This window comes from Delphinus delphis, chromosome 10 (genome assembly GCF_949987515.2).
Source record: "Delphinus delphis chromosome 10, mDelDel1.2, whole genome shotgun sequence".
NCBI classification, from domain to species: Eukaryota; Metazoa; Chordata; class Mammalia; order Artiodactyla; family Delphinidae; genus Delphinus; species Delphinus delphis.
Genome location: NC_082692.2, coordinates 27,091,092 through 27,108,051, shown reverse-complemented (window position 1 = coordinate 27,108,051; position 16,960 = coordinate 27,091,092). Strand labels below are relative to the sequence as shown.

Below are 16,960 nucleotides of genomic sequence, written 5' to 3'. Positions count from 1 at the left end.
GCAGTCCCACTACTGGGCATATACCCTGAGAAAACCATAATTCAAAAAGAGCCATGTACCAAAATGTTCATTGCAGCTCTGTTTACAATAGCCAGGACATGGAAACAACCTAAGTGTCCATCCTCGGATGAATGGAGAAAGAAGATGTGGCACATATATACAATGGAATATTACTCAGCCATAAAAAGAAACGAAATTGAGCTATTTGTAATGAGGTGGATAGACCTAGAGTCTGTCATACAGAGTGAAGTAAGTCAGAAAGAGAGAGACAAATACCGTATGCTAACACATCATATATATGGAATTTAAGAAAAAAAATGTCATGAAGAACCTAGGGGTAAGACAGGAATAAAGACACAGACCTGCTAGAGAATGAACTTGAGGATATGGGGAGGGGGAAGGGTAAGCTGTGACAAAGCGAGAGAGAGGCATGGGCATATATACACTACCAAACGTAAGGTAGATAGCTAGTGGGAAGCAGCCGCATAGCACAGGGAGATCAGCTTGGTGCTTTGTGACCACCTGGAGCGGTGGGATAGGGAGGGTGGGAGGGAGGGAGACGCAAGAGGGAAGAGATATGGGAACATATATATATATATATATATATATAACTGATTCATTTTGTTGTAAAGCAGAAACTAACACACCATTGTAAAGCAATTATACTCCAATAAAGATGTTACAAAAAAAGTAATGAGCATATGAATCACCTGAGGGACTCGTTCAAATGCAGACTCTGACTCAGAAGGTCTGTGGTTGGGCCTGAGATTCTGCATTTCTAACACGCTGCCAAGGAGATGCCAGTGCTGCCAGTTGAGAACTACCCTTTGAGTAAAAATATTGGACAACACTCTCTTGCCCATTTTTCTTCCTCCACCTACTTTTTTCTCATTTCCCTCATAGAACTTGACCGTTTTCTGGAGATGGGTCTTAAGATTACCCATAACTGAAGAAATACAATGTATGCTCAGAAAAGCAACCTTTGAATTTGAACTTGCCACTGAACCTCCAAAGCTCTGCCCTCAGATATTCAGGGCACAGGGAGGAGCCTTGGATCCTGAGGCTGTACAGCCACTGCATTAGCAGCGTGGACACTGGCTCAGGATTTTTGCGTTAAGGGAGGATCCGGCAGTAGGAAACCCTCCCCACTGATGATCACTTTGGGTCCTCAAGTCTACTTCAGCTGCCTGAGGTTAGGGGATGTTCTCTGTTATTCCTGAAGGAGAGAAAAGCTCCAGGGGGCTTTCTGGAGCTTGGAGACAGAAGGCTTCTGCTCCAGGAGCCCCAGCAGGGCGAAATTGCTTTAGTGATTTTGCTAACAGCAGTTAACTTTGCTTTGTTCTCTACTAGTAATAACGATAATAACAAATACAGTAACATTATTGGCCATTAACATTTAATGTGTTACTCTTACTATGTTCTAAGTCTGGTGCTGTGTTTGATTGTGTGTGCTGATCCTGACGGCTGACATATGTAGAGAAATTTGACCAATTATCCACTCACATGGGTTGGGAGTTTCTGGCAATGGGCACATGATTTTTAGTGGTACCTGGGGATTGAATGACTCTGGTGCCTATAGTTGTTAGATGATCGAGGGGAGAGAGATGGCGCTTCTCAAACATTTTAGAAAAGAGCTTCAAAACTTTTCTCTATATAGTAAGTCATGGATTAAAAAAAAAACCTATCCATTGTGTATATGCGTGCACATACAAAAACACACACACACAGAGCCATGGATATATAATATCTACCCTTTGTGGGTATTTACCTAATTGAAGTGTTTCTTGTTGTGGATGATGTCAAAATTAAATTTGGTGGGCCAGCCAACACTCCATAGGATGCTAATTTTGGCTAAAATATTTTAATTTTTATACCCTCACAAATATTTTCTGTGTGATATTTGAAAGACAAACCTTGAGTGTTATTTGAAAGGACATCTTCAGAGCAGCTTTCTGAGATGATCCAGGTGATATATGTATAAGGAAAATTGTGCCAGGTGTTTCCAAATCCTATGTAGTGTTGTGATAGTAAGTTTATCACATGTGTTTTATGTTGTTATCTGCTCACACAGTCACTAATATATAATATACATTTCCCTCCAAAGGTGGCACCTGCGTGGTCAACCCCACAGACTTGTTTTGCTCTGTCCCTGGTCGTTTGTCCCTTCTCAGTTCTACTTCCAAATACAAGGTGACCATTGCTGAGGTGAAGAGACGCCTCTCACCACCTGAATGCCTCAATGCTTCACTCTTGGGAGGCATTTTGAGAAGGTAAGAAAAAGGTGTTTTCTGGCACTGCGGTCTTCTAACTGTACTGGTACCACGCTCCCCAACCCTCAGCCCTTACATTTTCTGTCCCATGTTGAATACCCCATGTGGTCAAGTCTTCTCATCATTTTACTCCGAATGTCAACCTTCAAAACCTAGCTTTTGTTTGTTTTTGGACAGAGCAAAATCCAAGAATGGGGGTCGCTGCCTGAGGGAGAAACTGGATAGGCTTGGCCTGAACTTGCCAGCCGGAAGACGGAAAGCAGCCAACGTTACCCTCCTCACTTCCTTAGTTGAAGGTATGACTTTTTAGCTCCGCAAGGTAATGATGGAAGGTTAGCAATTCTTTGAAATTCACGTTTGTTTGATTATGCTGTTTCATTTTTGTCTATACTGTTACGATAGTTACAGGTGAATTTCCCAACTAATCATGATAATGAAGATTAAATTAGACTTAATATAAGGCTTAGATATTGATTCATAAACTATCATCTGATTTACTAATCTTGGCAGTAATAGGAGAGAAGATAACAATAGAAGATTTAGGTACTTAGACAAGTATTCCCCACATAACAGCAACAAAAAAACTCTGCAATTGTCATTTTTATTATTGTTTATTTTAGCGTTCAGATAAATCTGGTTTAACTCATTGTTATTCAGTGCAACATGATCTACAGGATAAATAATCATCCTTTATAGAGAGTTCACAGGACTCAAGGCATGGCACCAAGCCTGAGAGCACATTGTATTAATCCGATAGACATCTCTTAAAGTACAGTGAAGTTCCACGGCTTTATGTGTGGGTAAGCTGACTCACAGAAAGGTTAAGGTTCGCCAGTGGGGTAGACGCAGACGTGGAAACATACTCCCAGAAGTTTTTGTTTTCCAGTTTACCTTTTCCCTTGTGTTTCTTCTGTAAGAACTAAACTTTACATATTCTCATTCAGTCTTCTAAGAAGAGGTATTATTGGAGACCTTTTAAACTTTGTGGAGGAGCTTTTGAATTCAAAGGAGAGTTCTTCCATAACCTAGAATGCTATTGTTTCAAATATGAACGAAGAAGCCTTTTTGCCAAGACTTATCTGAACACACCTATGACACTTTTCTTGCATTGGTTTCTCACTTGACCATAAGACACTGTAGGAAGTAAAAGGTAAGTGAAACATACAAACAAACATCTTGCCTTTTTCCAAATTATCAACACACACTACTTACTGAACAACTCTGTGAAGTAGTGTGTTCTTGACCTTGGTCTTGGCAAAATTGCTTTGGTGATTTTGATAGTTTTTAAAAAAAATATTTATTTATTTATTTAGGCTGCACCAGGTCTTAGTTGTGACACACGGGATCTTTAGTTGCGGCATGTATGTGGGACCTAGTTCCCTGACCAGGGATCAAACCCGGGCCCTCTGCATTGGGAGTGCAGGGTCTTACCCACTGGGCCACCAGGGAAGTCCCTGATTTTGCTATTAACAGGTATCTTTGCTTTACTCCCTAATTGTAATAATGATAACAACCACAATAGTATTATTGGTCATGAACATTTAATAAGTGTTAGCTGTTACTATGTTATATATCTTGTGCTGTTTGCTGTGTGTACTAACACTAAGAGCTGGCATATGGTAAAGGGAGTTGACCCATAATCCATCCATGGGGGCTGGGCGTACTCAAGGAAGAGCAAAGTAGAAAAAAATGACTCATGGATTGATTCTAAAGAGAGACAGATTCCCGCTTAGTTTAAGTGAAAACATCATGAAAATTATAGCTATCTAACAAAAGAACAAAATCTGTTCAAAATATGAGTGGATTCAAGAATCATATGAATCGTAGAACATGATTGGTTCTCAAACCCAATTCCACAGTAAAATCATGGGCCTGGGCCCCATTCCCAAACCACTTGAAATGCAGTCTCCGGGGGTACGGCATAGGTATCTACATTTTCAAAAACACCCCCTGATGTATAATGAGGCTTAAGGATCATTGACTTAAATGTTCCTTGAGATACTTTTCATGTAACTGGTGTGAAAAGTAAAGGCCCTAAGAGAGACCTTTATCCAAGGTGTCTGTGAATGTCTATCCAGTAAAACCTGAAGAACCCTAAAAGCGTATATTCAGAATTCTTCTTATTGATTTTTATGGTAGCCCACAACACCAGAGCACCCTGTGTGGGAATCATTGATGGACGCTCACAGAAAGGATACAGGTTAAAACGTGAAATCCTAGGACAATCTCGTGGTCTTGCCGTCTACTCTTCCAGCAAAACTCTCCTATCACAAAAGTGCTTCGCTTGTGTTCACCTCTGCTCACAGAGGTGTCACATCAGCCTTGGCTGATGGAACTTAAGACTGTATCCTTCTCAGATACATCTCACTTTAACTGGATGCTTTTGAAATCCCCCAAATATTCATGGTGTAGAGAAATAAATATTTTATTGTTGAATTCCAGGCATTCTGATGGAACTGAGGAAATGAGATTTAGGGGCAAAGGGACCTTTTACATTCCTCAACTCCCCACATGTTACATTATGACCCTCAAATGTGTGCATTCTCTCTCACACACACACATGCGTCTTAAGTTTCACTACTATGTACTATGTTCTATGGTATTTTTATTCCATTTCATATTTTTGTATTCTTTTAAAATGCTGATTGTAAACCCACTACTTTTAAATGCTGAGTGTAAGCCCACTAAATTTATTTCAAGACTCATTGTTGAGTCATGGGTCATGACCCATGGTTTAAAAAACTACAAGTGGTCTTAGGACAAGAGGAGAACCTAATATGTGTGACCTTTGTCCTCTTTGTGCTAACATGGATTTAATTCAGTTATTTCAAGCTTGTTTTGCTTATACCATTTTAGCTGGTAAATTAAAACTTTACCATGGTTACTGGTTGGTATTCATAGACCTTGAATCGACCATGTCTTTGGTAATATTTTTGCCCCTCAGTCAAACATTTTTGCGGGAGCCAGTGACATTTTAGATTAGTTTTTTCCAGAAATTCTAAAATGAGATTTCCAATTGTCAAAAATGGTCCATCAGCTTTCTTATAAACCTAAGATTCTGTAGGAAAGAATACTAATTGTTTTCATCATTTAGAAACTTTTTATCTTCCTGATGGCCCAAGACATTGCTGGGGTTCAGTCCAGCAATGGTTCAATCCTTCCCCATTTTGGTACAGCACTTGAGAACAAGATAATTCTGACTGGCTTTATTCCTCCTCGACCACACTTGGAAATAAATCTCCTAAAGGTTGACCTTCTGCGACTTTTTAGTACTTGTCTCGGCCCCTTTGTGGGGATGCTTTGAATACAGCCTTGCCATTGATGCTGTTTTGATAAAAATCCCAAAGACAGAGTAGTGTATGGGGACCCTGCTAGACTCTCCATGCAGACATGATTTACCCTTTGTCAAGATTCAATCAGTGAACAGTAAGGTACCTTATAACAGGGAATGAAATTAGCAAATGAAGGTATGGTTTTCAAAAACTACCCTTGTCACTAACCTCACAGTGGTTTCATCGTGATATTCCTAGGTTTCCACATTTGCCTTGGGTTTTCAATCATTTTGTTTTAAATTATTTTATAATCATTTCCCCCTGTATTTCTTTTAAATGGAGTCACTCTACTAATAGTGCCATTCTAGCATCATTGTCAAATCAACATCTTAGAGTCATTATTTTAGGGACTATTTTAGGAATTTATGAGAGGGCTATTTCATGCAAATTTATAATATTTAAATTATTCACAACATTTCTGTTACAAATAGCATTGCGCCTAATAATCAGTGGGATGAAGAACTCAAGACTGACTAACTTTTTTCACCAGATAAAGTTGTTTGGAAAGTGAACATTTTAGTAAGGCACATATTTAGAGTGGGGATTTTTTTTCGGTCCACGTAGCACAGATATATTTGACCTACAATGAGATATGAGTATTTGAATTCAGAGTCCACTGAATGTAATACTGGATCATATTCCTTTTTTACCATATGTCTTCATTTAATGGGGTTTAGATATATAACTAATGGTTGGTACAACTTCTTGTACCCACTTTATCATAAGCCTGGAGTTCTTTTTATTTTCCCTTGTTAATCACATTGCTATGACTTCTTCTTTGTCCACTCTGGTATCTATAACATTAGAGAGTTGTCATTTTCTGGAAAATTCAGGGGATTAGAATTGCTTAACCCGATTCGCTGATCTTCCTGAGATCTTGGGATAATCCCAGACTCTTCCAGAGTGGGAGAAATTCTATATCTGGAAAACATTCAAAGAGTTTGGCCATATTATTGTTCTAGTTCTAATACTCTTGCTATATATTTATTATTTATGAATCACCAATTAGCTGCTTCCTCTATATTTTATTCCAGAACAATCTTTGCAACGTTGGTGGTTGTTAAAACAAGTATAAGGGGTCAATTATGGCAGGAATGAGGAGTCATTCCCGTCTATCTCTCCCACCTCACTTGAGGTTTTCCAAGATGGCCAAAGTTATGGAGTGCTGCTGGAGGGAAGTTTTGTTCCCTTGAGTGGGGTGCTTTCCTGGGACTTGCAAAGGCTCATAGAGCATTCTCAGGCAGCACCAGGAGTTCCAAAAGCATAGTTAAGTCCTTAAACATAAATGCCTTGGCTTTCAGTTTGTCATGACCAGATATCAAGTTCTGTTTATATATATATTTAAAAAACAGTATGGGGCAGTGAAGGGTATAAATATGCATCAGCAAAAGAAAGGGGACCATTTACACATATTGTGTGTGGTATCTATTCACTCTTTTCAAATCTAAACCTTTAGTCCCTTTTGCCTCCTTCTTTAGTTTTCCCTCCCTTCTTCCTTCCTTCCTTCCTTCCTTCCTTCCTTCCTTCCTTTCTTCCTTCCTTCCTTCCTTCCTTCCTTCCTTCTTTCTTTCCTTTCTTTTTAAAGTAAGCTCCCAGCCCCTGTCCTGCACACCTCACCTCATCCCTTGGCCTAGTACCTCCACCTCTGCCCCCAGTAATAATACTTTTGACATTTGGCTGACTTTGGGCAGGTTGCTTAACCTGACTGAGCTTCATTTTCCTAACTTACAGATAAGGATCACACTATCTGTGATGTTTAGGGTAATGGTAGCTGTTATAACAGTTAATTTCCAAATTTTCAGTGGCTTAACACAATAGAAGCTTATTTCTCACTCTTCACAGATGACGTGAGTGTTTCTCCCCCGGGCCCTTCCTTCCTCTTAGTCTCATTCAGGGACCAGAGTACTTCCACCTCTAGCTATGCCCTCCTCTAGGTCCTGAGAGCCCTAGGCATTCAGCTCACAATAAGGAAAGACACGATGGTGAAAGGATACAGCTTCCAATCCACTTGGCCAGGAATTGGCCCACGTTGCTACCGTATACATTCCATGACAACTAGTCCCATGGCTATGCCTAATTTCAGAGGCATGAGATATACCAGAAAATGTAGTGTCTAGCTGGGCAGAATCTTCTCAGCAACAACTCTGTAGTATAAAAGAAAGGACAAATCTTGGACGGTCCAGCTCCCATTTCTGCCACATCTGCCTTGTGTGTCTTTTGTAGAATTAAATACATTCGCTACATTAAACACTTGACACAGTGGGGCAAAGAGACACTTAATAAAAATTAGTACCTGTTCTCTTGTCTCTTTCTCCCTAAACAATAGTGTTACTTAATAGCAGAATTTACTCAGGATCATAAAACTTTAACCCTGGAGGGAAATGGAAGATTGAGTAGTCTAAGGCAGTGGGACATAGCGCACGTGGTTAAAGAGTATGCTTCTGGAGCCAAATAACCTTGTTTGAACCCACTTCTACCACTTACTAGCTGTGTGCTCTAGGGAAAGACTCACAACCTCTCTGAGCATCAGTGTCCTTACCTATAAAGGGGTGTTAATAATAGTACCCTCCTCATAAGGTTGTTGCCGGAGCGAAATCAGAATGTTTATAAAGCAGTTCACAGGGTGCCCAGCAAAAAGTTGGTGTCGATAAATTTTAGTTATCTTTATTCTCAGATGAGAAAACTAAGGTACAGTGAGATTAACCATTTTGCACAGGATCACGGGAGCAGCAAGGAGGAGAACCCAGGTCTTCTGGTTTGCAACATCACCATGTGTTTTCCACTCGGATTTATGTTAGTGGCATGGATTCTGAACAGTTGCATTGCTAAACTACTTCTGAATTTAACTATATATATATAGTTAGAGTTACAACAGTTATAACAATATAACTAAGGAATAGAAAGAGTTATCAATTCCTGAGCCTGTTTTTCACCATGGATTGGACATCCGTGCTGCTAGGAATCCTGGGCAAGCTTGTGGGGCTTTTTTGCATCCAATAGTACAAGCTGTTTTTAACATCCTGATGCACCATCTGCTGCCACTTAATCCCCCAAAGTTAGGATGACATTAAATCTTGGTTCTTTCTGTTCTTCTGGAATAATTATCAATAGTGTCTCTTGTACTTTCAAAAGGGTGCCAATCTAGTTAGTTAGTTAGGAGACTATCCTACAAAACCTTTTCCTTCCACTTCAGCCAAATCAACCTAAGGTAGGAGACAGGAATGTTATCACTTGGTGCTATTTCCCCTTTGTCTTTAATCCTGAGCCTATATGATTGCATTTCCAAGAAACCAGGGAAAAGAACGATCAACTTGACAATGAATGCTTTCCTATAAACGAGATATTAGGGAGCAAGTTTTCTTTGTACGATTAGTCCATGGCTTTTTAATTTAGGAAGAGGTATTGTTCACTACTTGAGGCTTGTAGGATTCAAACGCCAAAATCCTTTTGCCAAGTATCAGTGATAATACACGCACAGGGCACACTCAGCATTATTTGCTCTTCTCTCGGAATTTAGGACAAAGGTGCTATTCCCCTTGTCTTCACACAGGTACCAGAGTGGGTTTCTCTGGATATGTGGAGCTTAGGGCTAATCTCTGAGGACGCACAGCATGGCTGTAGGTCTGAAAGGACCATCGTCCCAACATAACTCCTTCACCAGCCATTCCAGATATCACATTTCCACCTAAGTCCCTCCTCTGGGATAAAGGTTTCCAGCTTTCTTCTAAAACTGTATGTGATATTAAAAGGGTAATACATTGACCCCTTGTTATATTGTTATAATAGTTCTAACCGGTGCTCACTTTAGTCACACGATGACCTGGAAGAGCCTAATCACTAGGGGACCCTGGTGTCCCCTTTTGCACACAAACACTCTAGCATTGACAATGTCTTCTCGGGCACAGCTTTGCGTTTCAGAGCTGCCAGTGGAATTGGACTCAATAAGTAAATGCTAGCGCAGTCTATGTTAGTCATTTTAAGGTCTTTCTTGGAAAAATGCCTTTTTTTTTTTCAGACTTATAGGTATTATCTGTAAATTTCTTATTCTAAGTCATGGAATGGTTTCTATCGAGAGACCCTGCTTTGATAATTGATCATTAGGTAACCATTCGATATTGTTGTCTAATATCTGAGAACTCATGTCTATCAGAATTTTCAATAATTGATCTCAGTATCTTACAATATTATGGATAAATAGACATCATCTCAGAGGAATCTTCTTAAATCATTCGCTTACTTCCTAATAGTGCTCCCCTGACCTGTATCTTACGGTTTCATTCATTTTCAGGGAGAAACGTGTTTACATGTAGAGGGTAGAGGAAATAGGCTATTGCACATATGCCCTTGTGTCTGACTGTGTGCTTGTGGTGTGCTTGGATTCCTACTCCTATTCTGGCACAAAAAAACAAATGTATCCAAGCCTGTTCGGCTCAGTCCTGCCTTTGCCCCTTTGGTCCAGCATGCTACTCACTCCTGCAAATCACGAAGCTTCCTCAGAAGCACGTCTCTGCATTACTTTCCTAGGTTTTTTCTTTTTTCTACTATGCTGTCTTTCAAAGTTCATGCCAACTAATGCGCTTCTCAAAACTCAGTTTCTGCTTTTCTCCATTGTTTACATTTGTCAAAATGGGTAGGTGTTCTAATAAAATGGTAGGTTGTAATTATTCCTAATGACGTCTAACTCCTACTGAATAGTAATGAAAGTTTTGGAATTGCTTAGGTTTTAATTTACGACAAGTATTTTAGTTTAGATGAAATCTTTCTAAGAACTGAGTCAGAGAGCAGTTTTGCTTTTTAATTAATATAATTTTAAGTAGGTAATTCGTTAGATGGTAAAAATTCAAAAGTTGCAAAGGATATATAGTGAAATGTCTCCTTTTCACTCTATTCCCCATTTAGATCCCCTCCTGGAAGAAACAAATGTTACTGGTTTCTCTGTTTCCTTCCAAGGATATATATGTGTATGCATAGTTTTGGTTTTTATTTTAAAAATTATAGCACTCTATACACACTGTTCTGCACATTTTTTCACACATTATCTTTTTTTTTTTTTTTTTTTTGCGGTACGCGGGCCTCTCACCGCTGTGGCCTCTCCCGTCGCGGAGCACAGGCTCCGGACGCGCAGGCTCAGCGGCCATGGCTCACAGGCGCAGCCGCTCCGCGGCATGTGGGATCCTCCCGGACCGGGGCACGAACCCGCGTCCCCTGCATCAGCAGGCGGACTCTCAACCACTGCGCCACCAGGGAAGCCCCACACATTATCTTAGTTTTATTTTCAGTTTTTACAAGTTGTTCATTCTTTTAAACATGCACAGTATTCCGTTGTTTGAGTGCATCATAATTTATTTAACCAGTGACCTGCTAAATATCATATAGGTGCTTTTAATCTTTGGCTATTACTGATAATGCTACAATAAGCAACCTCACACTTACATAAATAATTCTTCAGATATGCAAGTGTATCTGTTCAATAAATTCCTAAGAATGTGTTGCAGGGTCAAAAGATATTTGCATTTGTAATTTTAAAAGATTATTGGAGGGAAGAGATATGGGAACATATGTATATGCATAACTGATTCACTTTGTTATAAAGCAGAAACTAACACACCATTGTAAAGCAATTATACCCCAATAAAGATGTTAAAAAAAAAAAAGATTATTGGAAGATGTCTCTTTACAGTGGTTGTAAATTTATAATTCTATCAGTGATGGGGGTAAGAAGCATCGATATGCTAGTACTTCCCTATACTCTAGCCCAAGCAGGGTGCTATCAATTTTTTGATCTTTGCTAATTTGAGTGGAAAAAAAAAATAAACTACCTCTATTATGAAGGAGGTTGAGTATATTCTTAGGAGAATTTTATGAGCTTTTTTGTCTGTTCACTTACTTTGTACCAATAGGGTAATGTTTTACATTTTTCTCATTCATTTGTAAGTGCTCATCGTATATAAGGAAAACGGGCCGTGTGCCTCTGATATGAGTTGCAAAGCGTCTCCACCCCTGGCTCTGGTTTGTCTGTTTACTATTATGAGTTTTTTGTTTGGTTGCTTATTTGTTCAGATCTATGTCATGCAGAACTTTTTTATATTGATATAATCATATTTCTCATATATTTTATTCCATGGCCTTTCATTTTTATTGTAATATTTTGAAAGTCCTTTTTTATCCCAAGATTATAAAATATTTCTCCCATGTTACCTTCTAATTACTTTGTGGATCTATATTTTATGTTTAAATCTTTGATCCATCTGGACTTTTTGTTGTTGTTGGATGTATGATATAGATCTAATTTTACATGTTTTTTTCCCCTGGATGGCCAGCCCGTTGTCCCAACATCTTTTATTGATAATCCATTTTCCCCTACTGTTATGAAAAGCAAGTTTCATCTTACACTAAATCTCCTTAAACAAATATACTTTTTTAATCGACTGATGACTTTGGTCCCCTATCATTGTCTCTCCTTTACCCCACCACATAGCCATTTTTGTTTCTAGAGTGTGTATTATATCAGCCAAATAAGGCAGAACTCAGTATGCAAGAACCCAGATAGACAGAGGTCTTTACAGTTTAATATTAACTCCATGGTAACTCGTTTTTTTTTTGCGGTACGCGGGCCTCTCACTGTTGTGGCCTCTCCCATTGCGAAGCACAGGCTCCGGATGCGCAGGCTCAGCGGCCATGGCTCACGGGCCCAGCCGCTCCGCGGCACGTGGGATCTTCCCGGACCGGGGCACGAACCCGTGTTCCCTGCATCAGCAGGCGGACTCTCAACCACTGCGCCACCAGGGAAGCCCTGTTTTCTTTTTTATTTATGTAAGCCACAGAATCCTTGTTTTGGGGGAAGGTGTATATTTCATCCCCACATAATGCTTTCCCTTCACCTTAGGACAACCCTGGTTTGAGATGAGGTCAGGAGCTTCCAAAAAATGCAGATGCCGTGGCTCCAGAGATTGAATGACAGGGGGTGAAACCCTGGTGTGTGTGTGTGTGTGTGTGTGTGTGTGTGTGTGTGTATGTACACATATGTACACACACATATTAAACAAACTCCCTGGTTATGGGAATAGCAAGGATTGAAAAGCACTGTCTTCAAGCATAATCTATTTTACTAAATGGCTCCACTGATACAATGATATACTCAACGGGTTTTTTATATATTTCATTCTCTCTAGCAATTCTCTTTTGCTCTAGTTTTTCACTTATATTCTTTGGAAGGGGTGCCTCGCAAGATTATTGTTATAATTAACCAATAAAATATTTGAAAGCTTTTCCATTTAACAAATGTTTACTAAGTACCTATTATGAACTGGGCACTGTACTAAGCACAGAGTGTGGAATGGGGAACAAAACTATCACTTTGAGGAACAAAGTGTTGGTATTTAAACAAAATCCTCGTTAAATAGGGAAACTACCACATTATAAGGCACTTACCTATAGTGTAGATTATATGATATATAGTGTTACAGAGTGCACTCCTTTTAGAATCTTTCTGGAAGCCTGTAACAGGTACATTAAACCTGTCCTTCAGCTCTAGGGTTTATTGAAGCTTGATATTATTTTATAACTTTTTAAATATCTCATCCAGATTTGAAAATATTCTCAAATTTGCTATCTAATAGGTGCTTCTCAGAATAATCCCAGAGAGAGATTTGAATGTGCTATTTTCCATACATGTAATTAAAATTGAAATCACAGATATGTGACTGGAATTTAACACATACGAATTGTTGCTTTCATTTAATAATATTGGGTATTACAATAAGAAGTTAAACCTGAATTCTTTCTAAGGCAATGAATTTAGTGACAGTTGGTGAGAATTGTCTAGCGAATAACAATGTAAAAGTATCCTTTAGTACAAATTAGTTTTAGATATTGATTTACAGTTGTCTAAAGTACATTTTCTTCTAAAATACAATAATTCTAAAAGGAGAAAAAATCCTTAATGACCGGATAAAATGTTGAAATTAGGTGTGTTCATTTCTATTTTAAAAATGCATTTAGACCTGTTTCAGGTAAAATAATGTGGGAACCCGGGATCTCAGTAAAATGATCAATCCACTTTCCTCAGAAAACATGTTTTCCACTAACTTTCCATTTCTGGGCTTCACCAATAATTGCCATGTAAGTGTTTCCTAATATTTACCTTTAGTTTCTTACCTTTTGCTTTTGAGTGTGAAAAATGGATGCCCTGAAAAAGAGCAAAGTCTCTTTTTATGCTCTTCCCGTATTCTGTAACTTTGCTTGTGTTGGTTTTTTGAGAGAGAGGTCCTCAACATGAGTCATTAACTGCTGCTGTTACTATTGAAAAATGCTTAGTGTTTTCCCCTTTTTTGGAAGGGGGGTGTCACTACTTGGCATAGAGAGCCTAAAGCCTTGCACTTAGAATATTCTGTCCAAGCTCTCAAACTATCCCGCATGTATCCTACTTCTAAAACAGTAATTTTTGGAATGACATGAAGTACAATGGACGTATTTGCCAAAGTTACTGTGTTGCTTCAGTGGTGTAAAGAAGCAGAGGTGGGGTGGTCCTGGTTTGTCAGGTGGCACAGTGCATTGAAATAAAGGAAGAGCTTAAATCCTCTCCGGAAAACAACCACCACGGGGCACCCCACCTCATCGTGCACAGAAATGAGACAGCAGCTACCATGTTTGCTCTATGGGATCTAGCCCTCCAGGGATCACCCTGTCACCCCAGATTACTGCACCTACTTGTTCACGTGGGTACTTCGTCTCCCCACAGAGACAGAGAAGCTCGTAGTTCTTTATTTTCACAAATCAGTCAAATCCCCTAGAGTCTTATTCACATGCTTTTCTGCTCCAAAGTTTTCTATTTTTCTTAAACCCGTTGACTCTAAGATATCTGTGGTACAGGATTGAACTGTAGATTTGTCATTGTTCCTGAATGTCGTGTGTCTTTTAATCCATGGATCCATTAATTAATTCATTCCTGGGTCCTCGCACACAAAGCTCTTGTGGCACGGTCTACTCATTTTAATCACACATCAGAGTGTCTTCACTTGCCACTTCTTTTGATGTAGCATCGCTATACATCCAGTAACAATGTTACGTCGCAAGCAGGAGAAAGCAGTAAACAGAGCTAAGGGAAGGAAGGATCTGGCTGTCAGTGTAAATGTAAATAGCAGCTGTTCCATTCAAACTGTTTTTAAAACTACCACACGGTGAGAGGTTTGCCCAAAATAGGCCAGATCCTCAAGAATCAGGTTTTAACACAAAATTTAAGAGGCACGCTGCCATCCTCCTGTTTGCACTGTTTCACTTCTCCTACTATTGCACAAACAGTAGAGGGGAAAAAGTATATATATACACACATATATATGTTGATATTATATATCAACACATATATTGATATATAATATCAATATAATGTCAGTGAACATGTACAGACTATAGGTAATGCTTATGTAGATGCAGTATAACTTATAAAGTGCTACTGAGGTGTTTCTGGATTTGTTGTTGTTGTGACTACTATCATTGATATGACTGTCATCTTCCTAGAAACAGGAACAGTCTTTGGTGCCCTTTTATATCTGCCTTTACTCCTCCCTAGCACTTTGCCTTGAATGAAGTAGGTGCTCAATATATATGTAGTGAGAGCTTGCTTTTTTAAAGTTTTAATGGTCAAGTAAGTATTGGCTTGATTGAGCTTTAAAAATACTGTTGTTTTCCAAACTGGAGTCCATGGCCAAATCTTGCCTTGCCAATAAGTCATTTTTACCCCATGTCTTTCAGATTTTGTGAAAGAACAAAAGTTATTTATCATTATACTGTACTTAGGAAGCACTGTATTTTTTATAAGGTACTGAAGAAGTACTATACATAGTACTAAAAGGTACTGAGGCTCACCATGAAGCCTGATAACGCTAGTACTGTAATTAGGCAGTATAATCTCTTTAGCAACATAATGTTGTGAAATTGATATAATTCAATTATTGCCCTTTCCAAAGTGTTCCCACTTCTTTGAAAATTTATGTGGACCTTTTGCCAGTGTTTTGATAGGCCTCCTGGAAAAGATATCTGAATATTTAGGATACATTGAGAATAGGTTGTCGGTTGGGCAGCAACAAAATGACATGCCCATAGAGCTTTTCCCCCAGGGCATTCATGTGTAAGATCTCAGATGTCCATCTGGTCTAATGGTCAGAGCCTCCAGGGGAATCCAAACTCCTGGACTGTGCTTCTGATTTTCCCCCTCAATTTCCCACATACCCCTGCCGGGTAAGTAGCTTCTGTTTCTGCATGTTTCTTAACCCCACCCCACCCCCAAAGCTCCTTTCCTTGGATTATTTAGAATGAATAGGAAAAATGATTCACATGACCACAACCAGGAATGAGGCTTGAGGAAAGAGAAGGTGTTCCTCTTGTTGAATTTGGACATTAGTGAGAAACTGACTTTTATTGTCTGCCAAGGAAATTAGTGAGAAACTGACTTTTATTGTCTGCCAACAGGGGAGGCCTTACACTTGGCTAGAGATTTTGGCTACACTTGTGAAACAGAGTTTCCAGCCAAAGCAGTAGGAGAACATCTTGGCAGACAACATATGGAACAGAAAGAACAGACAGCAAGAAAAAAGATGATCCTAGCGACCAAGTAAGCAGAATGGGGAAGACTCTGTGTGCGTTCATCCTGTTTTGTTTTGTTGTTTTTTTTTCATTTTCTTTGAATGAGGGAAACAGTTTAGAAAGCACCTGGTCTCTAAGGGGGGTCTCACACAGCAGCAGCTAGATGTATTAAACAAGGACTTCCCCAACATTGCACCCATAGCAAGATTTGCACCGACACTGACAAAAGTTCTTAGAAAACCTCTTTGGAATAGTAGGAATGCCTAACATGTTTAGGAGATGTAGATTCCAGGCAAATATGCTGGTTGGTTGCTATGCAATTCGGTCTAAGCCACTCACTGTGCCTTAATAAATGAGGAGAAAGATCTTAAAACGCTATAAGTTCTCAGAGAATGTGAAACATTGAGGACCCAGATGCATGAGAGGTAACAGAGAGACCTCTGGGATCAAGGATTGGCATCAGTGCCCCCATTTTTCCTTGTATATAATTAAGCAAATAATCCCAGAACTGCCCCAGCCCCTGTAGTGATATTGTCGAAAAGAAAAGATAGAATGTGTGAGAAAGCTCCTGAAAATTGTAAAAAGTTCAATTAAAATGTGAATTAAAATAATGAGGGAAATGATGTGGAAAAGGGGAAGCTTTCATAAGATAACTTCAAACTCCCTCAAACTTGAAAGTTCTTTGATAATTAATGAAAGAACTATCATTTACTGTGTGAAAACCCAGCAGAACCTTAAGTACTACTCAAATCATGTTCAAATTTTTAGAAGAGGACT

General features: G+C 39.2%; 1 protein-coding gene across 1 annotated transcript in view; it reads left to right on the top strand.

The window, feature by feature from the left end:
• TFAP2D (transcription factor AP-2 delta) overlaps nt 1-16,960 on the top strand; it is a 54,707-nt gene that overhangs the window by 13,330 nt on the left and 24,417 nt on the right. The window contains exons 4-6 of the mRNA XM_060021248.1: nt 2,105-2,270; nt 2,448-2,566; nt 16,070-16,211. Coding sequence (XP_059877231.1) covers nt 2,105-2,270; nt 2,448-2,566; nt 16,070-16,211 — 427 coding nt within the window. The remainder of the gene's footprint in view (nt 1-2,104; nt 2,271-2,447; nt 2,567-16,069; nt 16,212-16,960) is intronic.